General features: G+C 57.5%; 9 protein-coding genes across 9 annotated transcripts; 6 read left to right on the forward strand and 3 right to left on the reverse strand.

The window, feature by feature from the left end:
• Positions 1-389: 389 nt before the first annotated feature.
• SDRG_08620 (hypothetical protein) lies at positions 390-572 on the reverse strand (the record flags this gene model as incomplete). The annotated part of the gene is made up of 1 exon (XM_008614512.1): positions 390-572. One exon carries the CDS (start codon positions 570-572, stop codon positions 390-392), a length of 183 nt encoding a protein of 60 aa, XP_008612734.1.
• A 467-nt stretch (positions 573-1,039) lies between these two features.
• On the forward strand, positions 1,040-2,611 carry SDRG_08621 (hypothetical protein). Its single transcript, XM_008614513.1, has 5 exons — positions 1,040-1,584; positions 1,631-1,780; positions 1,822-2,026; positions 2,078-2,329; positions 2,373-2,611. Exons 1-5 carry the CDS (start codon positions 1,050-1,052, stop codon positions 2,587-2,589), a joined length of 1,359 nt encoding a protein of 452 aa, XP_008612735.1. The 5' UTR covers positions 1,040-1,049; the 3' UTR covers positions 2,590-2,611.
• Positions 2,612-2,642: 31 nt separating this feature from the next.
• SDRG_08622 (hypothetical protein) lies at positions 2,643-3,676 on the reverse strand (the record flags this gene model as incomplete). The annotated part of the gene is made up of 5 exons (XM_008614514.1): positions 2,643-2,843; positions 2,888-2,987; positions 3,036-3,126; positions 3,172-3,299; positions 3,345-3,676. 5 exons carry the CDS (start codon positions 3,674-3,676, stop codon positions 2,643-2,645), a joined length of 852 nt encoding a protein of 283 aa, XP_008612736.1.
• Positions 3,677-3,982: 306 nt separating this feature from the next.
• Positions 3,983-4,666, forward strand: SDRG_08623 (hypothetical protein). The gene is made up of 3 exons (XM_008614515.1): positions 3,983-4,310; positions 4,359-4,490; positions 4,540-4,666. Exons 1-3 carry the CDS (start codon positions 3,999-4,001, stop codon positions 4,615-4,617), a joined length of 522 nt encoding a protein of 173 aa, XP_008612737.1. The 5' UTR covers positions 3,983-3,998; the 3' UTR covers positions 4,618-4,666.
• Positions 4,667-5,377: 711 nt separating this feature from the next.
• SDRG_08624 (cystathionine beta-lyase) lies at positions 5,378-7,108 on the forward strand. Its single transcript, XM_008614516.1, has 2 exons — positions 5,378-6,238; positions 6,292-7,108. The coding sequence occupies exons 1-2, from the start codon at positions 5,409-5,411 to the stop codon at positions 6,947-6,949; spliced, it is 1,488 nt and encodes a 495-aa protein (XP_008612738.1). The 5' UTR covers positions 5,378-5,408; the 3' UTR covers positions 6,950-7,108.
• Positions 7,109-7,696: 588 nt separating this feature from the next.
• On the forward strand, positions 7,697-10,046 carry SDRG_08625 (hypothetical protein). The gene is made up of 2 exons (XM_008614517.1): positions 7,697-9,792; positions 9,839-10,046. Exon 1 carries the CDS (start codon positions 7,702-7,704, stop codon positions 9,532-9,534), a length of 1,833 nt encoding a protein of 610 aa, XP_008612739.1. The 5' UTR covers positions 7,697-7,701; the 3' UTR covers positions 9,535-9,792; positions 9,839-10,046.
• Positions 10,047-10,950: 904 nt separating this feature from the next.
• On the forward strand, positions 10,951-11,406 carry SDRG_08626 (hypothetical protein; the record flags this gene model as incomplete). Its single annotated transcript, XM_008614518.1, has 1 exon — positions 10,951-11,406. One exon carries the CDS (start codon positions 10,951-10,953, stop codon positions 11,404-11,406), a length of 456 nt encoding a protein of 151 aa, XP_008612740.1.
• Positions 11,407-13,320: 1,914 nt separating this feature from the next.
• On the reverse strand, positions 13,321-13,959 carry SDRG_08627 (hypothetical protein; the record flags this gene model as incomplete). The annotated part of the gene is made up of 4 exons (XM_008614519.1): positions 13,321-13,414; positions 13,462-13,545; positions 13,590-13,782; positions 13,831-13,959. The coding sequence occupies 4 exons, from the start codon at positions 13,957-13,959 to the stop codon at positions 13,356-13,358; spliced, it is 465 nt and encodes a 154-aa protein (XP_008612741.1). The 3' UTR covers positions 13,321-13,355.
• A 747-nt stretch (positions 13,960-14,706) lies between these two features.
• On the forward strand, positions 14,707-16,634 carry SDRG_08628 (hypothetical protein; the record flags this gene model as incomplete). The annotated part of the gene is made up of 1 exon (XM_008614520.1): positions 14,707-16,634. One exon carries the CDS (start codon positions 14,707-14,709, stop codon positions 16,606-16,608), a length of 1,902 nt encoding a protein of 633 aa, XP_008612742.1. The 3' UTR covers positions 16,609-16,634.
• Between the last annotated feature and the right edge of the window lie 1,849 nt (positions 16,635-18,483).

Genomic DNA, 18,483 nt, shown 5'->3' on the forward strand with positions numbered 1-18,483 from the left:
TGTTATAGATGCCATCGTTGGCGTCAAAGCTCACCGCAGGCGCGAAAGGCCGAGTGCTGGTTTGCGTATTCGTGTCTGCAATGCACCGAGCGTATCCCGGTGCCATCGATGTTGCGTTAGGACCATGTTCAGACATGAAGCAGCATGCCTTTAGCGCGCACGAGGCTGTTGCCTCGACGAAGCTCGGGCCCAATGTGATCGAGTAGGAGCTCAGGCGGTTCGTGTTGAAGGCCAAGTGAATCGCGTCTTCCGAGGCGAGGGCCGGCCGACACTGGACGATACGCTTGGTCAACTACACATAGCCTTCGACAATCGCTAGATGCAGCGGCAAGCGCACGTCGCGCTGCTCTTCAAGAAGACGATACTGCGAGGAATCGCGTGGCGTCTTCTCACGCAGCGGTTGGTGCCATGCGAAACGAGACGTCGCCCTCGTACGTGGCCCGACGATCGGCAAACTCGACGAGCTCGTTGCAAGCGAGAAAGGCCGGACGCACGTCTTCATACAAGCCAAACTGAAACGCAAACACCATCGATGCGATCTCGGGCTGCCCGACAATGCTGCGGAAGGTCATGCTACAGTGCCGTTTAACCGGATGATCCATGGTTATCCGGGCGTTGGGCCAAGGCCAGAAGGACAGCACCAGCTCGACATCTCTGCGTCGCACCGCAAAAACATAGAGAGCGCTCTTACAGAATGTAGCTAGTTAGAGTCTCGACCGAGCTGCACTAAATAAGGCCCGTCTAAGCTTTGACTGACGCAAAACGGCGTGGCTGCAGTCATACATACGTGTATGACCCGGGCTGTGATGGGCAGACGCCGTTGTTGGTATATACTGCTCGTGGGGGACACTAGAGTCATGAGTCCATAATAGCTGTTACATACCCCTGACTAGAGTCTACGGACCTGAGCTGGCAGCTTGTGGGAAATTCGTGGAAGCAAAAATATCGAAGCCATGACGTGGCGCCATACGGTGGATACCTCCGAGATTCGATATTTCCAAAGATCGCGAGGTTCCGTGAAGCGGCTCAGTTGCGCAATTCCTACGACCATGGCACTTGTCCGGGCCGCCGCCGCAGTCGCCTCTCTTCTCGCCACGACCTGTTGCGGCAAGGAGTTCTCGGCCAGCGTCTCCGAGATCGACGTCATCCCGCTCATGCCCTACGAGCCCTACACGCTGCCTCGCATGCGGTGGGCCGATCTCAACCGCGCTTTGGGCAGTGAGGCCGGTGACAAGATGCTCAAGACCACGGAAATCGACACGCTCCTCGGCAAGATTGGCGTGCTCAAGGAAGATAAGGCGGCTTTCGACAAGCTCTCGTCCATGGAAGTCCAGGCGCTTTACGGCGACTCGGAGTTTGAGAAGGAAAAGGACGTGCTCGTGGCGCTCGAGTTGTACGGCGAAGGCGACGTTGCCTCGGGCATTGAGATCCTCGAGCAATTGCAAAGCTACATCGAGCGCACGCGCGGGAAGGATCATCCGCTGTACGCCAACGGGCTCGCCGACCTCGGCCTCGGGTACATGCTTCAGCGCGACTTTACCAAATCTCACGAGCTTCTCATCGCTGCCATGACGCTAGACGAAGGTACAGGTCTCTTTGACAACTCCTTGCCGAACAAAGCGATGGCTAGCCAACCAAGACAACTTTGGCGTCTACAACCTGGCTGCGTCCATCAACCTCATGGGCACGTCGGCGCTGCGTTCGGGCGGCGGCCAGTTTGAGGCGCTCAGCGCCGCGTACGAGACGGCGTTCAACGCGCTACACAAGATCGAGCATCCGGGTACCATCCTTTTGACATTGCACTTCTCACATTGCATGTAGCGCGCTACGAGATCGTTGCCAACATGGCCAACATGTACCGCATGCATTGGCGTCCGCTGCGTGCGATCCAAATGTTCAAGATCGCCAAGCAGTTCGACGCGCCGCCACGGTATAGCGGCGACGTGGCGCATGGCCTTGGGCTCAGCTACCTCATGATGGGCGAAGCCAAGCAAGCCAAGGACCTTTTCCAATCGGCCATCGAGAGGTGCGATCGTCTCGTCGTATCGACCAGAGGATTGATACATACACCATGCAGCTACAAACTACACGGCAAGGACACGACGCGCAGCCACGTCGATGCGACATTCCAGCTGGCCACCGCTGAAATCATGCTCGGCCAGTACGGGCGCGCCTTGCGGCATTTGCAAACGCTGCGGAAATCCACGCATGTCGACGCCAACCCGCTGGCGCAAGCACTCGTGATGACGACGCTCGGTCAATGCCTCGTTGAAATGGGCTACGTGGAGCAGTCGATCGCGATGCTCGCAGCTGCTCTCGCCCGCCTCGAGTACACTCTTCGCTCTATCTCGCTTTGCTAACGTGTCGAGTAGGTCGGCCGAGCCCGTCGCAGCAGCAAACGACCTTGCCCCGTATCTACCCTTTATCCACATCAAGCTCTTGCACTGGACAGCGACGGCGCATGAAAAGCAGGATGCGAATGCGACCGCCACCGCCGCCCACCACACGACCGCGTACGAGCGCAGTGCATACGTTCTGGGCGAGAACCACCGCGTGACGCAGCTGCATCAGGCGAAAATCACCAGCTAAGAACGTATTTGGTTGCATACGACTTATGTTGTTGCGACGCTCGAGCGGTTCTTCTACGAGGCAACGGGCGGGCGGAGGTACGCCATGGTCGTGTCGTAGGCGTAAAATGTGATGGCGGCGCCCGGAATACCGCGCGAAAAGGCGGCTTGCCAGCCATAAAACACTCGACCAAGGCCGTCGCGTCGCACGAGGTCGACGCCGGTGGCCAGCATTCCCTTGGTCGTATGGGGGTTGACTTGAATCACCGTCTTGATCTGCTCATAGCATGAGTGCAAAGGAGCTCTCGCTCGGGACGTACAGTATCGAACGGAAGCGCGATCGCCCAAAAGGAAATGCCACCGAGAGCGCCTGCGATGAGCACACGGGTGGTCGGATGCCAGTCCGATGGCAGGTGGGACCTAGCCACCTTGAGTCAATTTCGCATTGTTGAGCAGAGACGTGCGTACTTGGCGACATCGAATCCCACAAAATACAAACCCACGCCGAGTGCGTCCCGTGTGATCGTTGCCGACAGTCCTTTCCAGAGCGCCAAGACGCCTATAAGATATGAGAAGTATCCGTGTTGACATGCGTATGTTGTACCTTCGCGCTTGACGACCTTAGCAATCACATCGAACGTCCCGGTGTACTGCTGCGACGCGGACGCGCCCTGCACTTGAAGGCGGTTGCGGACGAGCTCGACTGGGGCCACCAGCGTCGCGTTGATGCCGCTAGAACACCACGTCAGTCAAGTAGTCGAGGACACGGCGCCGTACCCGGCGATGGCGCCGCTGACAATGGTCGAGAGCAGCGGCGACGGCTCAGCGACTGTCGCGGCCAAGAGCTGCCGGACCTTGCTTTGTGTCGTGAAGATGACCGACTTGTACACGGCCTGGGAGAAGAATGGCGGGAAGAAGCCGCGGTAGAGGCCGCGGAGGCCTTCGTGCTGGATGGTGCTGGCGACGACCGACGTAAAGGACCGGGACGAGGCGTGCTGCAGCCGCGTGCGAATCGTGTCGAGCGGATGACACACGACGACGCTCGACATGCCCGAGACCGACCCGGCGACAACATGCTCGTAGAACGTGGGCTGGCGGCTCGTGGTCATCGCTGCCAGCTAATTTTACCCAACTGGTGTCGCCAGTGTGTACGTTGGCTGAAAACACGCCATTTGACGACGTTTGGTATCTCCATCGCGCTCTACAGTATACGTCGAGACAGCTCTAGAATTATAACAAGCATCATCTCACCATGACGTCAAACTGCATCATCCATGCGAGCTGCGGCGAAATCCCACTGACCACGGCGAACGCACTCGCCGGATTCATAATGTGCGTGTAATTAGCCACTTGCCAGTTGCACTTTAATGACAAAAAAAGGGTGCCATAGGAAAATGCCATCAGATCATTTTCCAGTTGACGTGTGCGGCAATGGCTTCGTCGTCGCGCCGGCTGCTGCTGCTCGCGCTCCTCATCGGGCTCCTCGGTGTCTTCTGGCCGCAGATCGAAGAGGCCTTCTTCCACTCGTGCCCGTTTCTCTTCAACCGCAACGCTGCCGACGACGTCGCGCCCATCGTTGCCGCTGCGGACCTGCCCGTCTTCACTGTCGCCACGCTCGGCGCCTTTGATGGCACCGACGACGCCAAGCCCATCTATATGGCAGTGGGCGGCAAGGTGCTGGACGTTACGAGCGGCGAGCGGTTCTACAAGAAGGGCAACGGCTACCACCAGTTTGCCGGCAAAGTACGCTGCTTGTTCTCTCGATATCCTTGTTCCTAACGTCCTATGTAGGCTTGCACTCGTGCTTTGACGATCGCGTCACTCGAAGCCAAGGACATGTCGGACGACATTTCCGACTTTACGCCCGAGCAACTCGCGGAGCTAGAGAAGACACTTGCGTTTTACCACGGCAAGTATCCCGTGGTACGTCCTCGCTTCCAATGAGCTGCAAGCATCAATGTGGCGAATCTAGGTTGGTACGATGGACTATGCATTCGAGATCCCATCTACAAGCGACAGCGATAACTCAGCAGCATCACCGGCGCCTTGATCGTCGGCCGAAACCTTTATGATCACAAGCAGCTGGTCATCATTTTGGGTATTCTCTGCACACCACATGACACGAAAGATGCATCGTTGGGAGGCTGCACCACCGCAGCAAGTCGCCATCGCAAAACGCCCAGCGAACCACGAGACGTGCACACGGCGTATCGCAACTCCGCGGGCGGACACCGCAAGTGGGCCATTTCGTGCTACTCCATCGCTCCTGTCTCTGATCGGGTGTACATCGCTGGCTCGCCTGTGCGTAGCTGTAGTACTGGTAGCTACTCGACCCTGTCACGGGCGCCCTCATACTTGAACTGCAGACATGTTCTACTAGCACGAGGCTGCGCGCAGTCTTGCATGCAGGTGCAGGAGCTCAACCAAAGTGACAAAGTGAGACCGGGCAAGCGTCGTCCTTTCTAAAAGCAAGGCGTCGCATCCGTTACGCTGCTATTTCGCTTGATGGCGACGCGAGCGTGAGCTCGTGGCCACTCGAATGCGCCGGTCCGTGTATCGCTTCGAGTGCAGTTCTTATGGCGCGGCAAAGGGGGCACGGTTGTCCTTGCCTTGGTGCGGAAAAGTATCTTTGCCGTGGGAATTGCACATAATATCTTGATGTTTGTATAAAGTGAAAATCGTTTTGCACGCGTGAATAACCCATCCCGCAGTATCCGGACGGTAATCCGCATACCGCACTTCAACCGGCTGACGTGGCCAATCAGAAGCATCGCAATGATAAAGGCAACCTCATGATTGCGCAGTTCCACATTTGCTCGCTCCTCGATAAGACGCCTAACTATGTCGTCGGTTCTGCAGCAATCCCTTGGCGAAGACGAAGTCTTTGAGCTTGTCTGCGACTACCTCCGCACGCGCAAGTTCTACCAAGCTGAGCAAGCGCTGGTCCACGAACGCGATCAAGCCGCGGCCCTGGAAACGCCGGCGCCCAAGAACCAGGTCGAGCCCGCCGCACCGTCCAAGCTCGAGAGCCTCCTCGAGCGATCGTACGTCACGGGCTTCGCGTCGGGCGAGCTCCCGCCGTCGCCCAAGCCGGCCCACCGCACCAATCTCGACGGCAACGACATCTCGTCGGCGCAGCTCTCGGAGAGCGAAGACGATGACGAGGCGGCCTATGGCTTTAGCACCAAGCTCGTGGCCTTTGAGGCGTGCAAGGACGACCCGCACGGGTCGGCGACGATGCCGATCTACCAGACGTCGACGTTTGCGCAGAAATCGGCCACCGAGTTTGGCGCATACGACTACACGCGGTCCGGCAACCCGACGCGCGCGGCGCTCGAGCGGCAGATGGCCGAGATCGAGCATGGCCACCGCGCGTTTGCCTTCACGTCCGGCATGGCGGCGCTGGCGGCCATCTCGCGTCTCGCCAAGGCCGGCGATCACATTGTGCTCTCGGACGACTCGTACGGCGGGACGTACCGCCTCCTCTCCAAGCTCACAGCGCGCAACGGCGTCCATGTCAAGTACGTCGATCTCTCGGGCCACGACGGCCCGGCCAACCTCCGCGCAGCCATCAACACGGAGACAAAGCTCGTCATGATGGAGTCGCCGACCAACCCGATGCAGCGCATCTGCAACATCCCCGCTTTGGCTACAGTCGCCCACAAGTTTGGGTGCGTTTTGCATCGAAATCTTATTGCAATAAGACTTACATTTCTCGGCATAGGGCGCTTTTGAGTGTCGACAATACGATGATGAGCCCGATTCTGCAAAACCCGCTCGTGCTCGGCGCCGACATTTGCATGCACTCGGCCACCAAGTTTATCTGCGGCCACTCGGACACGATGTCGGGCATTGTCATTGCCAAGGACCCGGAGCTGTGTCGGGAGCTCTACTTTGTCCAGAACGCCGAGGGCACGGGCTTGGCGCCGATGGACTGCTGGCTCCTGCTGCGCGGCATCAAGACCATGGGTCTCCGTGTGCTCACGGCGCAAGAGAACGCGATGCGCGTTGCGGCTTTTCTGAGCAACCACCCGGCAGTCACCAAGGTCTTCTACGCGGGCCTCCCGACGGCCAACCACCGCGACATCCACTATGCGCAGGCGCGGGGCGCAGGCTCGGTCATTACGTTTTGCACGGGCAACCTCGCTTTTAGCCAGCACGTGGTGAGCACGACCAAGCTCTTCAAGATCACAGTCAGCTTTGGCAGCGTCAACTCGCTCATCTCGCTGCCCGGTGTCATGTCCCACGCCAGCATCCCGGAGGAAGTCCGGAAAGCGCGGTCGTTCCCAGAAGACCTCGTGCGCCTCTCGATTGGCATTGAAGACGTCCAAGATCTCATCAACGACCTCCAGCGCGCGTTCCAGTCGTTCACGGCGCAGTAATTAATCCTCGTATAGTAGACGCGTAGACCACGAGGAACCACTGATTCGTGGCGCCTTTGGCTCGTTCCTGGACTTGACTGTCCGGCAACTGACCCAAGGGTGCAACCACACGCTCTGTGCCCTCTAAGATCTACCCCAATGTATTTTTGTATCGATCCACCCTCCTTCCTTTCTCGCTAGCATCAGAATCAACTCGACTGTCCCGCTCGGAATCGGACAGAGCTGCAGTAAGGAACTGCGTTGATGTCCCGCCGTCCGAGGTTAGCCGGCGGTAATTGGAAGTGGCCAGGGTCGATTTTCAGCTGCTCGAACCTCTCGGCGTCCATTACCGGTGTCCGAGTCAAGTCGTCGAAGCCTACGTCGCTCGTCGTCGCTGAGAGTCCTTCACTTCTTCGTCTCTACAACCTTGTTAGACAAGGCCTCTCTCTGTTAGTCAACGCGAAGGCTGTGGAAGTCGCCTAACCTTTCGGTTACAAAAGCCACTTCGACATGGCCTTTCTACAGCCCTGTGCTGCGACCACGCTGCACCGTCCTCTCGCCTGACAGACAACGCAGCTCCGCGACAAAACGTCTTGTTATGGCTGCTTGCAGCCAACAATAGGCTATGGTCTGCTGGCTGCATAATATGCGCCAGCATGGTTGCCCGTCGGTTCAACGCTGCAAAAACATGCAGTGGACCGGGACTTTTGGCCAATCAGCGGCCGGCGCCACCGACTCGACGGCGCGTATCAATCACATTTTCCAATAGTTCGATGGCCGGCCATCGAGGACGTTGGCTGGCGCGCTTCGCGTCAGTCGTGGCCGCGCCGCCCGCGCCGCGCTTGGCGACGCTGCGCCGCCACCTCCAGGCCGGCGATGTCACTCGCGCGCTCTCACTGCGGTCGCCCAACTCGGCCGCCAAGCTCGATGTGCTCACCGACTTTGTTGCGCACATTGATGCGCTCAACCCGGCGCTTGCGCAAAAGACCGCTGCGTTCTTCATGAAGCGCGACGTACACCTCGCGCCGACGCTGCTGCGTGCGTACGAGACGCTCAACGTGACCTTGCCGCCCGCTGCGCTCAAGGACATGCTCATGGCGCTCTCCCAAGCCGGGGAAACCCGCGCTGTGCTCCAAGTGCTGCAGATGGCGCAGACGCGCAACATGCATGTGCCACCGGAGGCGTTGCTGCAGTGCTTTCTCGCGTGCGAACCAACGGACGACCGCGGCCCGCGCGACCCGCGCCCGCTCGCATCGCCGCTCCTTGCGCTCTTGCAGCAGCAGCGCGTCAACGTGAGCTACCCGTCGTTTGGCGCGTCCATCGTGCGCGTCTGCCTCAAGCTCGATGCGATTCCAGAAGCCCTCGCGATCGCCACGGCACTGTATCCGACTCTGCCGCCACCGCTGGCCAACCTCGTCGACAATCTCCGCGCGCTCCACGCGTATCCGGATTTCCAAAGTCTCTGGGTGCAGTTTGCATTGTGCCATAACAAGGACGTGGCTGAGCCGCTCTTTCAAGCGCTGCAAAGCTCGCCCATTGCGCTGCAGGCATCCGGCAAGCTTCTCAGCAGCGTGGCGTCGGCGCTCTTCCGCCAAGGCAAGCATGGCTTGGCGTGCGACGCGGTGGCGGCCGCGTTGCGCGTGGCGCCGGTGCCGTACCACGTGTTTGCAACGGGCTTTAGCGGCATGACGGTCTCGTCGTACGGCCTCTCGACGCTGTTGGAGCTTCTCTGGACCGCGATCGAGTCGGATCACATTGACGACGGCGCCAGCCTCCGCCACGTGGACGCCGCGATCCGCGCCTGTTTGCGGCACAATGACGTGGCAAACGCGCTGCGCTTGTACGCGTATCTTTCGAAAGACGCGCCGCCCGAACCGTCGCGGTACACGGCCACGATGGACTACCTCGCGCTCGCCCCGGCCGAGTGCCACCACCACCTTCTCGCTTTTCTCGTACACCGGCGCACGGACACGGCGATGGCCCTTTTCGAAAGTCTAGTCAAGGCCAACGTTCCGATCTCGCCCAAGACGCTCAAGGACATGGTCATGGCCGTCCACCGGACCCCGGGGCACGTGGTCACGCTTCTCGAGTACGCCTTGTCGTCTCGTGTGGCACTGCCCGTCGTGATGGCGACGACGATTCTCTCCAAAGGCGGCAAGGACCACGAAGAGGTTGTCGACGCGATCTTGAACCTCATGGACGCCGACTTGATCCTGACCAACGGCATCGTCCTTGGGGCAACGGTTTCCGACTACGACACGGCGTCGCACGCCGCGCAGCGGGCGCTGGCCCTTGGTCGGCGTCAGCTCGGGCGCATGCTCGCCGACACCACCGCGTCCCATCCAGTCGATGTCACGGGTATTGTCAGGTTCCTCGTGCTTCATGAGCCCGAGATTGGCATGGCGCGCTTCCGGCAGTGCGCGGCCGCGTCCATGGTGCTCACGCCTCGGACGATCGTGGCGCTGCTGCGACACGCGGCGACGACCGTCGACGACGTCAACGCGCTCATTACGTACGCCAAGTCGACGCAGTGCGTGTTGCCAGGACACATTGTCGGCGAGGTCCTCGACAAGTTTGGCCCGCCGTCCACTGCCTCGTCGATTTGATGGCGTCGCGCATGGTGACGCTCAACCGTCACGGGCTCCGATCCATTTTGTATGCGTCGCAGGACCCCGTCATGGTGCAGAAATGCATGGAGCTGGGTCTAGAGCGCGGGTTTGACTTGCCCCTGCACCTTCTCCACGCCTAGTTTTGGTACTGGCTTTGAATTTAATATCGTATCTTCGCCTCACATGTGGTGTCACCGGAATCGCAAGGGCCTGGCGAGCGAGAACAAGCGTGCGAGATTGCGACGGCAAGATCAAGTATGGTCACACGCCGAGTGATTGCTGACCGTAAACATGCAACTAGGCAAAGCCAGCTACATCACACGTGCTCGACAGGACATATTGTGCTGCAACACGCGCGTCGACTGTAGCTACCGGTACGAGCAGCTCCAACTCGAGGGCGAACTGCTGGGCGAACCTTGTCTGTCGGCGGGCCGGACGCCACCGTATTTTGACACAATACACAATACACAATACATCTTGCCGCAAGAGAAACTGAGTCCGACCCCGTATACATGGACTGCCTCTCGAGTGGCGACCTTGCATAAACGTCAAGAGAGTGGGCGGTGCAGCCAAACGACGGCCACGTCAAGTGCACATTGATGATGCACTGGCGTCGCCGTCGTGGGTACCGCCACGTGTGGCCTCTCCAAAATCTGGGCCGAAGCTCAAATTCTGCGGATGTGGCTGCGACCCACCGTGGTGCAATCCTCGGCCCAAGCAGCCGGACAGGATTTTCGTGCATTTCTGAGACGCCAAATGATCGCTGCCAACGCCGCCAACGTACCGGTAGATTGCGACGACGCCAGGTGCACATGTGTGCGCAACACGCCAGAGAAGCCGGCGAGAACTAGCGAGTAGCCCGTGTCCTCTGCCGCAACTGCGGACCCAACTGCGCCGGTGGCAGCACGCTGTCATCGGTGCACCTCCCATATAATCCTTGCTGATTGGTGCAAAGTCAAACATGCAGCCAATCCCAGCGCATCGAACTTTCGTCGGAAAATTCGAATCCTGGACCACGCCCCTCGCAGCGCTCGTTTTCAGAACCCTGGACGCGCCGTCTCGGCGCTAAAGCCGTGCAGTACGAAGCAAGCTATTTATCCTCGAACGTCCTCCACGCATTCGAGTCAGTCGTTTCTACTCCTCAATGCTTGCATCTTCTTCCAGTCCTACCGCGCTTACATATTCGCTAGCCTCGCCTCGAGCCTCGATGTGTGGTCGTCCTGCGGCGCCATCGTGGTATCTCGTCGGACAAGTCTTGTCGTAGCGGGTCGTGCGGCAGGTGCCAGCTCGGAACACGCCAGCTGGAAGCGAAGATCGAAGACGACGGTCCCCTTTTTGTCACGCTCGCGATCTTGCCCTTTGGTCAAGTCCCGTTGGGTTTTATTTGAAGTTTTGCGACGTTGAAGACAGAAGATGTTCCAATCGCCGTCCACCGAGCCGCTCGCGTCGTCGTCGTTCCCGCCGACGCTCGCGCGCGCCCAGAGCTTCCTCGATGCGCGCACCGCCTTGGACGAAGGCAAGCGCAACCGCAGCCTCTCGGACCTCCAGGTGCGCGGCGGGGTCTTTCGGCGCGGCCCGATCGATTACAATGGCTGCGGCGCGTTCCTCGGCACGGCCGATGGCCGCAAGCGTGAGAGCCGCTGCGGCAACTGCGGCGACTTTGACCATATTACGGTCGACTGCACACTACTCACGCTGTCGCCCGATGCGAGCGCGCCGCCGCACAGCTACATTCAGAAGGAGCGCCGTCGGTCCAACTCGCTCCTTGAAATGTGCAAGGAAGAAAGCGACAAGCTCGCGCTCGAGCAGGCGCCGAGCCATACCAAGCTGGACGACGACGACGAACACGATCCGCTGGCGCTCGCGTGAAGACTGCGGCGAATCTTGTTTTTATTTAAGTTGGTATCCCACACGGGGGCGTCGTCGGTTGCGCTGGGCGTACACTGTATTTTCAACCGTTTTTTAATTTAGTCTTTTGTCAATGTGCCGCGAGTTTTCTTGTGGCGTCCGAAGGCGCGTTCCCAAGCTACTCCACGTGGCGACGGCACGCGATCTGGATCTGAGTTCATCCGGATAGCCACTCGAACACATTTCTGCGGTCGGACAATTTCTAATCCACCGGGGCAGTTGGGCGTCGCTGGAACCAAGCCCGCATTCAAGAACGTAGCTTTGCCCACTTGCATCAAGCAGCAGCAGCATGGGGCGGAAGGAAGACCGGTCGGTACCTCCGGAAGACCGTGTATATTGGTATCGCGGATTTCGCCCAATTCTGTCCTACCGGTAGGACGTCAAATGATCTACGACACAAGTGCCCACGTCTCTGGAAGTCTCTGGGAGGTCTACCAACGTATCTATATTATCGAGGCGCCGTTCTTTTGTTGCGTGCGAGGGTTTTGTGATCCCACTACAGAAGACCCATCGTTTAAAAACAGGAGTTTTCGATTGGCGCTGTGTTGTGTTCGAGTACGTCATGCGTACTAGCAATGCAAATCGGCAGCAGACATTCGATGGGCCATGTGCAAGCCTTCAAACGCCGTTCCGCGACGTCCGAACAACATACTTGTCGCACAAAGCGCCACGTCATATTTTTTGAAACGCCCGATGCAAATGGCAGCCATCGCTTCACTTTGCCTTTTGATCGCCGATGTTGCATAGTACATTCGTAGTCCCCCGCTAGCCGTCCGCTCGACTGCTCAGTGTGGCGTCTTGGCAGCCCAGCCGACGACAACGAGGGGTGAGGGCGACACGGCGCTTCATGGCGGCTTCGCACGGACGTACATATCGCCTGCCAAAGCACTGTGGCTGCCATGGTGTCCCAAGGCATTTGTGCCGTGAAAACACGATCCCTGCACATTTTTGGCTGCAACAACTGCCACCAAACCTCGCACCGGTCCATCAACTGCCCCTACTTGGTGTCGTGTCTCGAAAAGCCCTACCTGTAGCCATTTGCTGCATGATCGTTGTCCTCGTATTATTGTGGGCACGATGGTGATGAAGCGCTGGTCCCGGCCAGCGCGATTCAACTCGCAGGGAACAACAGCTTGGACAACGGACTGGACAGCGAGACGACAATTTGTCCCTCCACTCCATTGTTCTCACTTTGCGCGATTTTGATCGACGTGCCCACCTTGTGTCGTGGGATGACGGCGCCGCTTTTTAACACTAAGATCTTGTGACGGATTGCAGCCGGACGACGCTCGTCTATGCCTCCATCATCATCCAAAGACGGAAACTGCTGGCCGTCACGTGACAGGACTTCCTTGCCTCAAGATTGCCGTGCTGCGGGTCCAGGTACACCATGAGGCACGTATGGCCACACATGCGGTAGATTTGTGTCGTGTGTTGAGGTCGGTCTTCGTTTCCTTCGCCCACAACGTTCGCTGGCGCTGGCAAGACTTGCAAACGACTGACGCCACGACGAGATATCTAAACACATAAAAATATCCACATCGCTGGCCAGTTGAAGTTGAAGGGAGAAGGTTGTTTCAGCGTTGCCAGCGTCTTGAAACGTGCACTTGCGATTCATGTCCAAGCGGCCAACTCTAGCGACGACGACGCCGTTGTCCGCGTCGATGGCTGCAAAGGACGCTGCGTTGCGTGGAGGGCATCCTGCGAGCGTCGTTTTCAAACGCCTGCCACTACCCGATGCAAAGCTCCCCGCATCGCCCAAGTTTCGAGGCTGTCACAACTGCCGTGAGCCATCCCACCGATCCATCGACTGCCCGCGTCTTGGCTTTGGGCCAAACTAGCGGCGAAGAGCGACCTTACAGAGAGCGAAAGATGAGCACCCGCCAACTTGGCTTGATCGTTGCATGACCTTAGGACCCAAGAAGGCCACCAATAAGAAATATGAGAAACACAAACAGCGTGTCCACATCTACACAACATTGTGCCGAGATGGCCAAGACAGAACACCACGCGTACCTCGCGATGCGCCGGACAAAGCAAGTTGCCGGTAGTCGTCGTGCAGTGTGCACCGGTTGAACGACGGCAGCTGCTCGTTGGCGCCTACAGGACACTACATATCGCCCATCTTGTACGAGTGAGCTTACCAGGGACGCACCCCGTCGGTGCACTCTCGGCACAAGCAAACCGACTGCACACTTCGCTCAGAAAAAGAGCGTAGAGCGGCGTGAAGACACACGTGTCGGCGATATCGACGCACATGGAGCGACACGGCGGCAGCGGTGCGTTCGGACACGCATTGTTGGCTGCTGCCCACGAGAGGCAGTTGAATTTGTTGACCTAGATACAAGCAACCAATTCGAGTGACAATTATGTACACAGATGTACTGAGGCGCGGCAGGCGGGCGTGTCCTTAAACTGATACGCCGCGCCAAACACCCCGAGACGCGCGACAGACGCATCTAAATCTTCGCACACGCCTTGCTTTTCGAGCTGCGACGTAGCGTTCCTAGCCATGTTGAGCAGCATAACGAGGCCACTAGCAAAGATGCCACTGGCAAGAGAGACGCACCGCGTGTACCCGACAATCGGGTCGGGCAAAGCGAGTCCGTTGAGCGTTGCGCAATGTTGAAGTTGCCAGCATGTCGTACACTGCGAGGCTACGTAGTCGCCAATGGCCGCAGCTGCGACAAGAGCGCTCGAGCTCCAAGAGGCCATGCATAAGTAGACCACCCGCATCGTGTTGCTGGTGTCCTCGTAACGGTCGACACGATACACTGGTTTGGAAAAACACTGTTTACGGTTACCGAGGTCGACACGATACACTGGTTTGGAAAACACTGTTTTATACACTGTTTCGAGGGCTCGACACTGGACATCGGTACTTGTGGAGGCGTATCATCTTGATATACCCTGTGCGAGACCACGACGGCTTCAAATTGCATTTGCAGAATATGCTCAAGCGAAATGGGTCATGGAGATGACATTGGTAGGAACCTCTGGGTACACCAGCCCACAGGCAATTTCTTTGTGAATTTACAATGTCGACCCTAAAAATACAGACCGAGGTTGGGACGGGAGCTACGTGAACGCCCAAGCTAGGGTACGTCTTCTTCCCACTACACGTACAACGTCACATCGTGAAAGAGCGCGTTGTGGGTGCGTTCGTGATATATGAACACCACGTATTGGGCAGGTACAGTCAGGCCAGAGGTAACCTTGACCTGCTCGATAACGAAACGCTCTGCACATCCAAAACCGAACATGCCTCGCATCGCTGCGGTGGCGACTGCACCGCTAACGCGCGGACCGTCTCGGAATGCGGTGCCAACTAAGACACTGCATATGGGCCAAGGTGCTCTCTTGTCGAACCTCTGTCTGGCTCTGGCGACCGTCGTCGCCTTCTGCACATACAACCTCAACCAAATCGCCAACTCGGTCGTCTACCTTGGCTTCAACGCCCACATGTTTGACTCGTATCAGTGGAACGTACCCGTCTTCACGCTTCTCGAAGCCACGTCCTCGCTACGCCTCAACACGTCCCATATCGCAACCACCGGGACGATCTCGCTCAGCGACCTCTTATACAAGGCTTGTGGCATTCAAGATACCGCATGCGCCAATGCGTTTGCTCCAGAAGCCAACAAGATCTGGTACCACGTTGGTCTTGCATTTCGCCAGATTCCAGATTTCGACACGCCGCGCTTTCAGGACGAAGCCGAAGACATTCGTTTCCAGCACGTCAACAGTCTCAGTGGCTGGAACAAGGCTCTGGTTCAATACTACATTCCCAACTACGAGACGGCCATCACATGCATGACACGACGAGCAAACAACTCGATCAACGGCAACACGAGCCGCGTAGACACACTAGCATTTTGCAGTCACCGGGCGTTCGACCCGAAATGGCGCTGCGAGAACGACGTGCCGCTCGACACACCCGTGTATGTGGTGCAGCTCCAGAAGGCGACCGCCATCTATATGGGATCACTACATATGCGAGACGTCTACCTCAATGGTGGAGCGACTGCTGTCATTCACAGCGATCAGTTTGGACATGTCTTACTCGGTCCTGTCCCTTCAGTCGAAGAGTACCAAGCTGGCATTGTGCAGGCTAGTACACCTTGGGACATTCTCTGTGCGTCGCGCTGCTACGACTATAATCCAACAACGCGTCTCGGGTGGCTTTTGGAGTTGCAGGGCCGTGTCAGTCTCCGTTGGGAGAGTTCGTTTCTGATGCTCACGAACGCCATTTTTCTCTGGTGTGCGATTGCCTACTTTGCGATTCTCCAGTGGCTTTTTGCCAAACAGAGCCAAATCAGCCTCGTGGCCGTGTGTCTTTCCAAGAACATACTCGGCATCTCAATTTTGTTTGTGACGTTTTGGGGCAACACCAACCTTCAGACGCTCACCACCTATTTTGCTCAAAACGACGTGCGGTCAACGCAAGCTCGTATCCTTCACCTCTGCGGCCCCGCCCAAGTGGCCTCGATTGTTGGCATCATGACGGGGCCGTTCATTCAGCTCTGCTTTACCCCCCGCGTCGTGACTCAAACGTGGTTGCTCACGCTCTTCTCGCTGCTCAACTTTTGTGTGATCTTTGCCTTGGAAGCACTCACGTTTCCTTATATGAATAAGAACGTTCCGGGACCATGCGGCTACTCATCGTCGACCAACTGCATCCACTTGACAGCGATTCCGGTGACGTACTATCTCTCGGCGGTCATGGCAGCCGCCGTTGTTGTCGTGGCTGCCGTAACCATTCATTTGCACGCGCGCTGGCTCCCCGAGTCAGTAGTCGTGCCGCCAACTCACTCGATGCTCGAGTACCTCAGTATTCAAGACCTTCGAGACTTTGCGACGTCGGGCCGCGGCTGCGTCTCTCGTACTCATGATGGAGACATCGTCATCGACCATGGTATTCTGGTGATGAAAAACATGCTGCGGGTCACGAATACGTACTTGACTCGGATCGGGAATGCGCAATATGGACTGCTCTTCTCCTGGTGTGTTCCTCGCGCCGGCCGTCGGTTCGTAGTCCACAAATTTCGGACCATTCTCGTTGTGCACATTGAGCAGAACACGATCACGCGTCGGTCGTACTACGTGCCGATGCACTGCGTCCACGTCGACGGCGACGAAATCCTCGCGTCTGGCATTTGTTAATAACGTCATGTGCGATTACTTTGTGCTCGATGGGCTCGATTTTGGAGCACCGCTCGTGAAGCTACTGCATAGCGTGTAATGGAGGCACTTATGATTCTGCAGAAGTACTGAGCGCTGCTTTCTTGTCGATGTGATTCAAGGCAAATAGCCCCGTATTCACGCTGGCACTCGACCGCTCGATAACAGCACAGGTGGGACGACGACCTTATGGTATTGCGGCCTTTGTGAGCCATTTGATTGGGTCCCTATTCGTGGAGCGTACCACAACGGGGTCGCGGTCCATCACCGATCAAGGCAATGGCCGTTGGCGCACAGCCGAACATAGCTTGATCCATTAACTTCAACAAGTAATTTCGAAGGCTTATCGGAGGTCGTGCCACGTCACAGATCGTGGAACATGAAACCACCATCTGGTCGAAGGTTTAGAGCCAAAGGTCTCGGCCGGCTCACATTGCATTTGTCGTCGAACGACACAGCACTTCGCAACTCGACACGCCCAGACTAACCTAGCATGCAGCAACCCGACACGACGTCCCTGCTTCGCCCCAAGACGTTTAGTGGTGTCATGTTTGCAGCCGTTTTGGCCAAGACAGCACAAGACGACACGGCGCTTCGAGGGGGCATTTCGCTGTACGATCGACAGACGGCGTGGACGCACGCAACCGCGCGAGTTTTGTCCGTGGGCGAAACCCACAGTGCGAACACAAAGGTGCCACGCTTTCATGGCTGCAACAACTGCCGCGAATTGTCGCATCGGTCTATAGACTGCCCAGCGTTAACGTCGCACAAGCGCGAATATAGTTGATGCCATTAGCTTGCCACGGCGTCGAGCAGAGTGTGGATGGTACGAATAATCCATAAGAACGAGCGCCACTTTGATATGTCTGTGGCGAAGAGTTCCACCGTCGTCGAAACAACTGTCGAGCTAGACAAAAATGACGCACGGTTGGCTTTGAGTCTGTCCATTGGCTGCCCACGTCATCACGACCACCAGCCTTGTGCAAGTACTATCAGTACCAGAAAGCTGACTCTCCAGCGTAGCAGGTGCAGCTTTTGCAAATCCAAAACGCGGGATTGAAAACGGGCCACATTCATCGCATCAATCGGTCTATCACAACAACGGCGCATCGATGTCGGTCGGACGAGATTGCCATGAAGATGGAGCTCAGCACCTGCTCTGGACAACACCGTTTCAACAGCTTTGTGAATCGACGCCAAGCCCAAGCGAGCGACATTTCGATCCCATCAATCGACACAATCCGTCGACTTTTGAGGTGCTAACTTCAGCACACTGATTTGAAATGAGTTGGGTCTGCGAATACAGCGCGAGTCTACTATAGTTCGGCAAAGCGAGCCACTTACTACTCTAGGTGCATCGCGCAGTCTCGACAGCTTTCCAACTCTCTACAGCGCCAACGACACGTGATCCATCCGATCCCAAGCACCAACAGGCGCGGTGAAACCAACGCTCAACATCGAACTCGTGAAACGTTAAGTCGACCAAAATACAACACACCGCCTTCGAAAGCGACCCCTTGCGATGCCGCGCATCAACGTTGCGTCCGCGACGTCTTTGAAGCGCCAACGAACCCGAATGCGCATGGGCCAAGGAGCTGTCTTGTCCAACCTCTGCCTCGCGCTTGCGACGATCGTGGCGTTCTGCACCTACAACCTCGAGCAAATCGCCAACATGGACGTGTACATGGGGTTGGTTCACAACGCGTTCGACTCAAATCAGTTCAACGTACCCGTCTTCACACTTCTCGAAGGCGCCTCGACGCTGCGCCTCCAAGTCACGACCTCAGTCGCCCGCGGCTCGATCTCGTTAAGCCACCTCTTGTACCAAGCGTGTGGCATTCAAGACGAGGTGTGCGC

The sequence above is a fragment of the Saprolegnia diclina genome, assembly GCF_000281045.1.
Source record: "Saprolegnia diclina VS20 unplaced genomic scaffold supercont1.26, whole genome shotgun sequence".
Classification (NCBI taxonomy): domain Eukaryota; phylum Oomycota; class Saprolegniomycetes; order Saprolegniales; family Saprolegniaceae; genus Saprolegnia; species Saprolegnia diclina.

Coding starts and splice junctions, on each gene's coding strand:
- SDRG_08621 (XM_008614513.1), top strand. CDS start 1,050: ATGGCACTTGTCCGGGCCGCCGCCGCAGTCGCCTCTCTTCTCGCCACG. Junction 1,585..1,630: donor TGCCATGACGCTAGACGAAG/GTACAGGTCTCT, acceptor AGCGATGGCTAG/CCAACCAAGACAACTTTGGC. Junction 1,781..1,821: donor ACACAAGATCGAGCATCCGG/GTACCATCCTTT, acceptor CATTGCATGTAG/CGCGCTACGAGATCGTTGCC.
- SDRG_08623 (XM_008614515.1), top strand. CDS start 3,999: ATGGCTTCGTCGTCGCGCCGGCTGCTGCTGCTCGCGCTCCTCATCGGG. Junction 4,311..4,358: donor ACCACCAGTTTGCCGGCAAA/GTACGCTGCTTG, acceptor CGTCCTATGTAG/GCTTGCACTCGTGCTTTGAC. Junction 4,491..4,539: donor ACCACGGCAAGTATCCCGTG/GTACGTCCTCGC, acceptor TGGCGAATCTAG/GTTGGTACGATGGACTATGC.
- SDRG_08624 (XM_008614516.1), top strand. CDS start 5,409: ATGTCGTCGGTTCTGCAGCAATCCCTTGGCGAAGACGAAGTCTTTGAG. Junction 6,239..6,291: donor ACAGTCGCCCACAAGTTTGG/GTGCGTTTTGCA, acceptor TTCTCGGCATAG/GGCGCTTTTGAGTGTCGACA.
- SDRG_08625 (XM_008614517.1), top strand. CDS start 7,702: ATGGCCGGCCATCGAGGACGTTGGCTGGCGCGCTTCGCGTCAGTCGTG.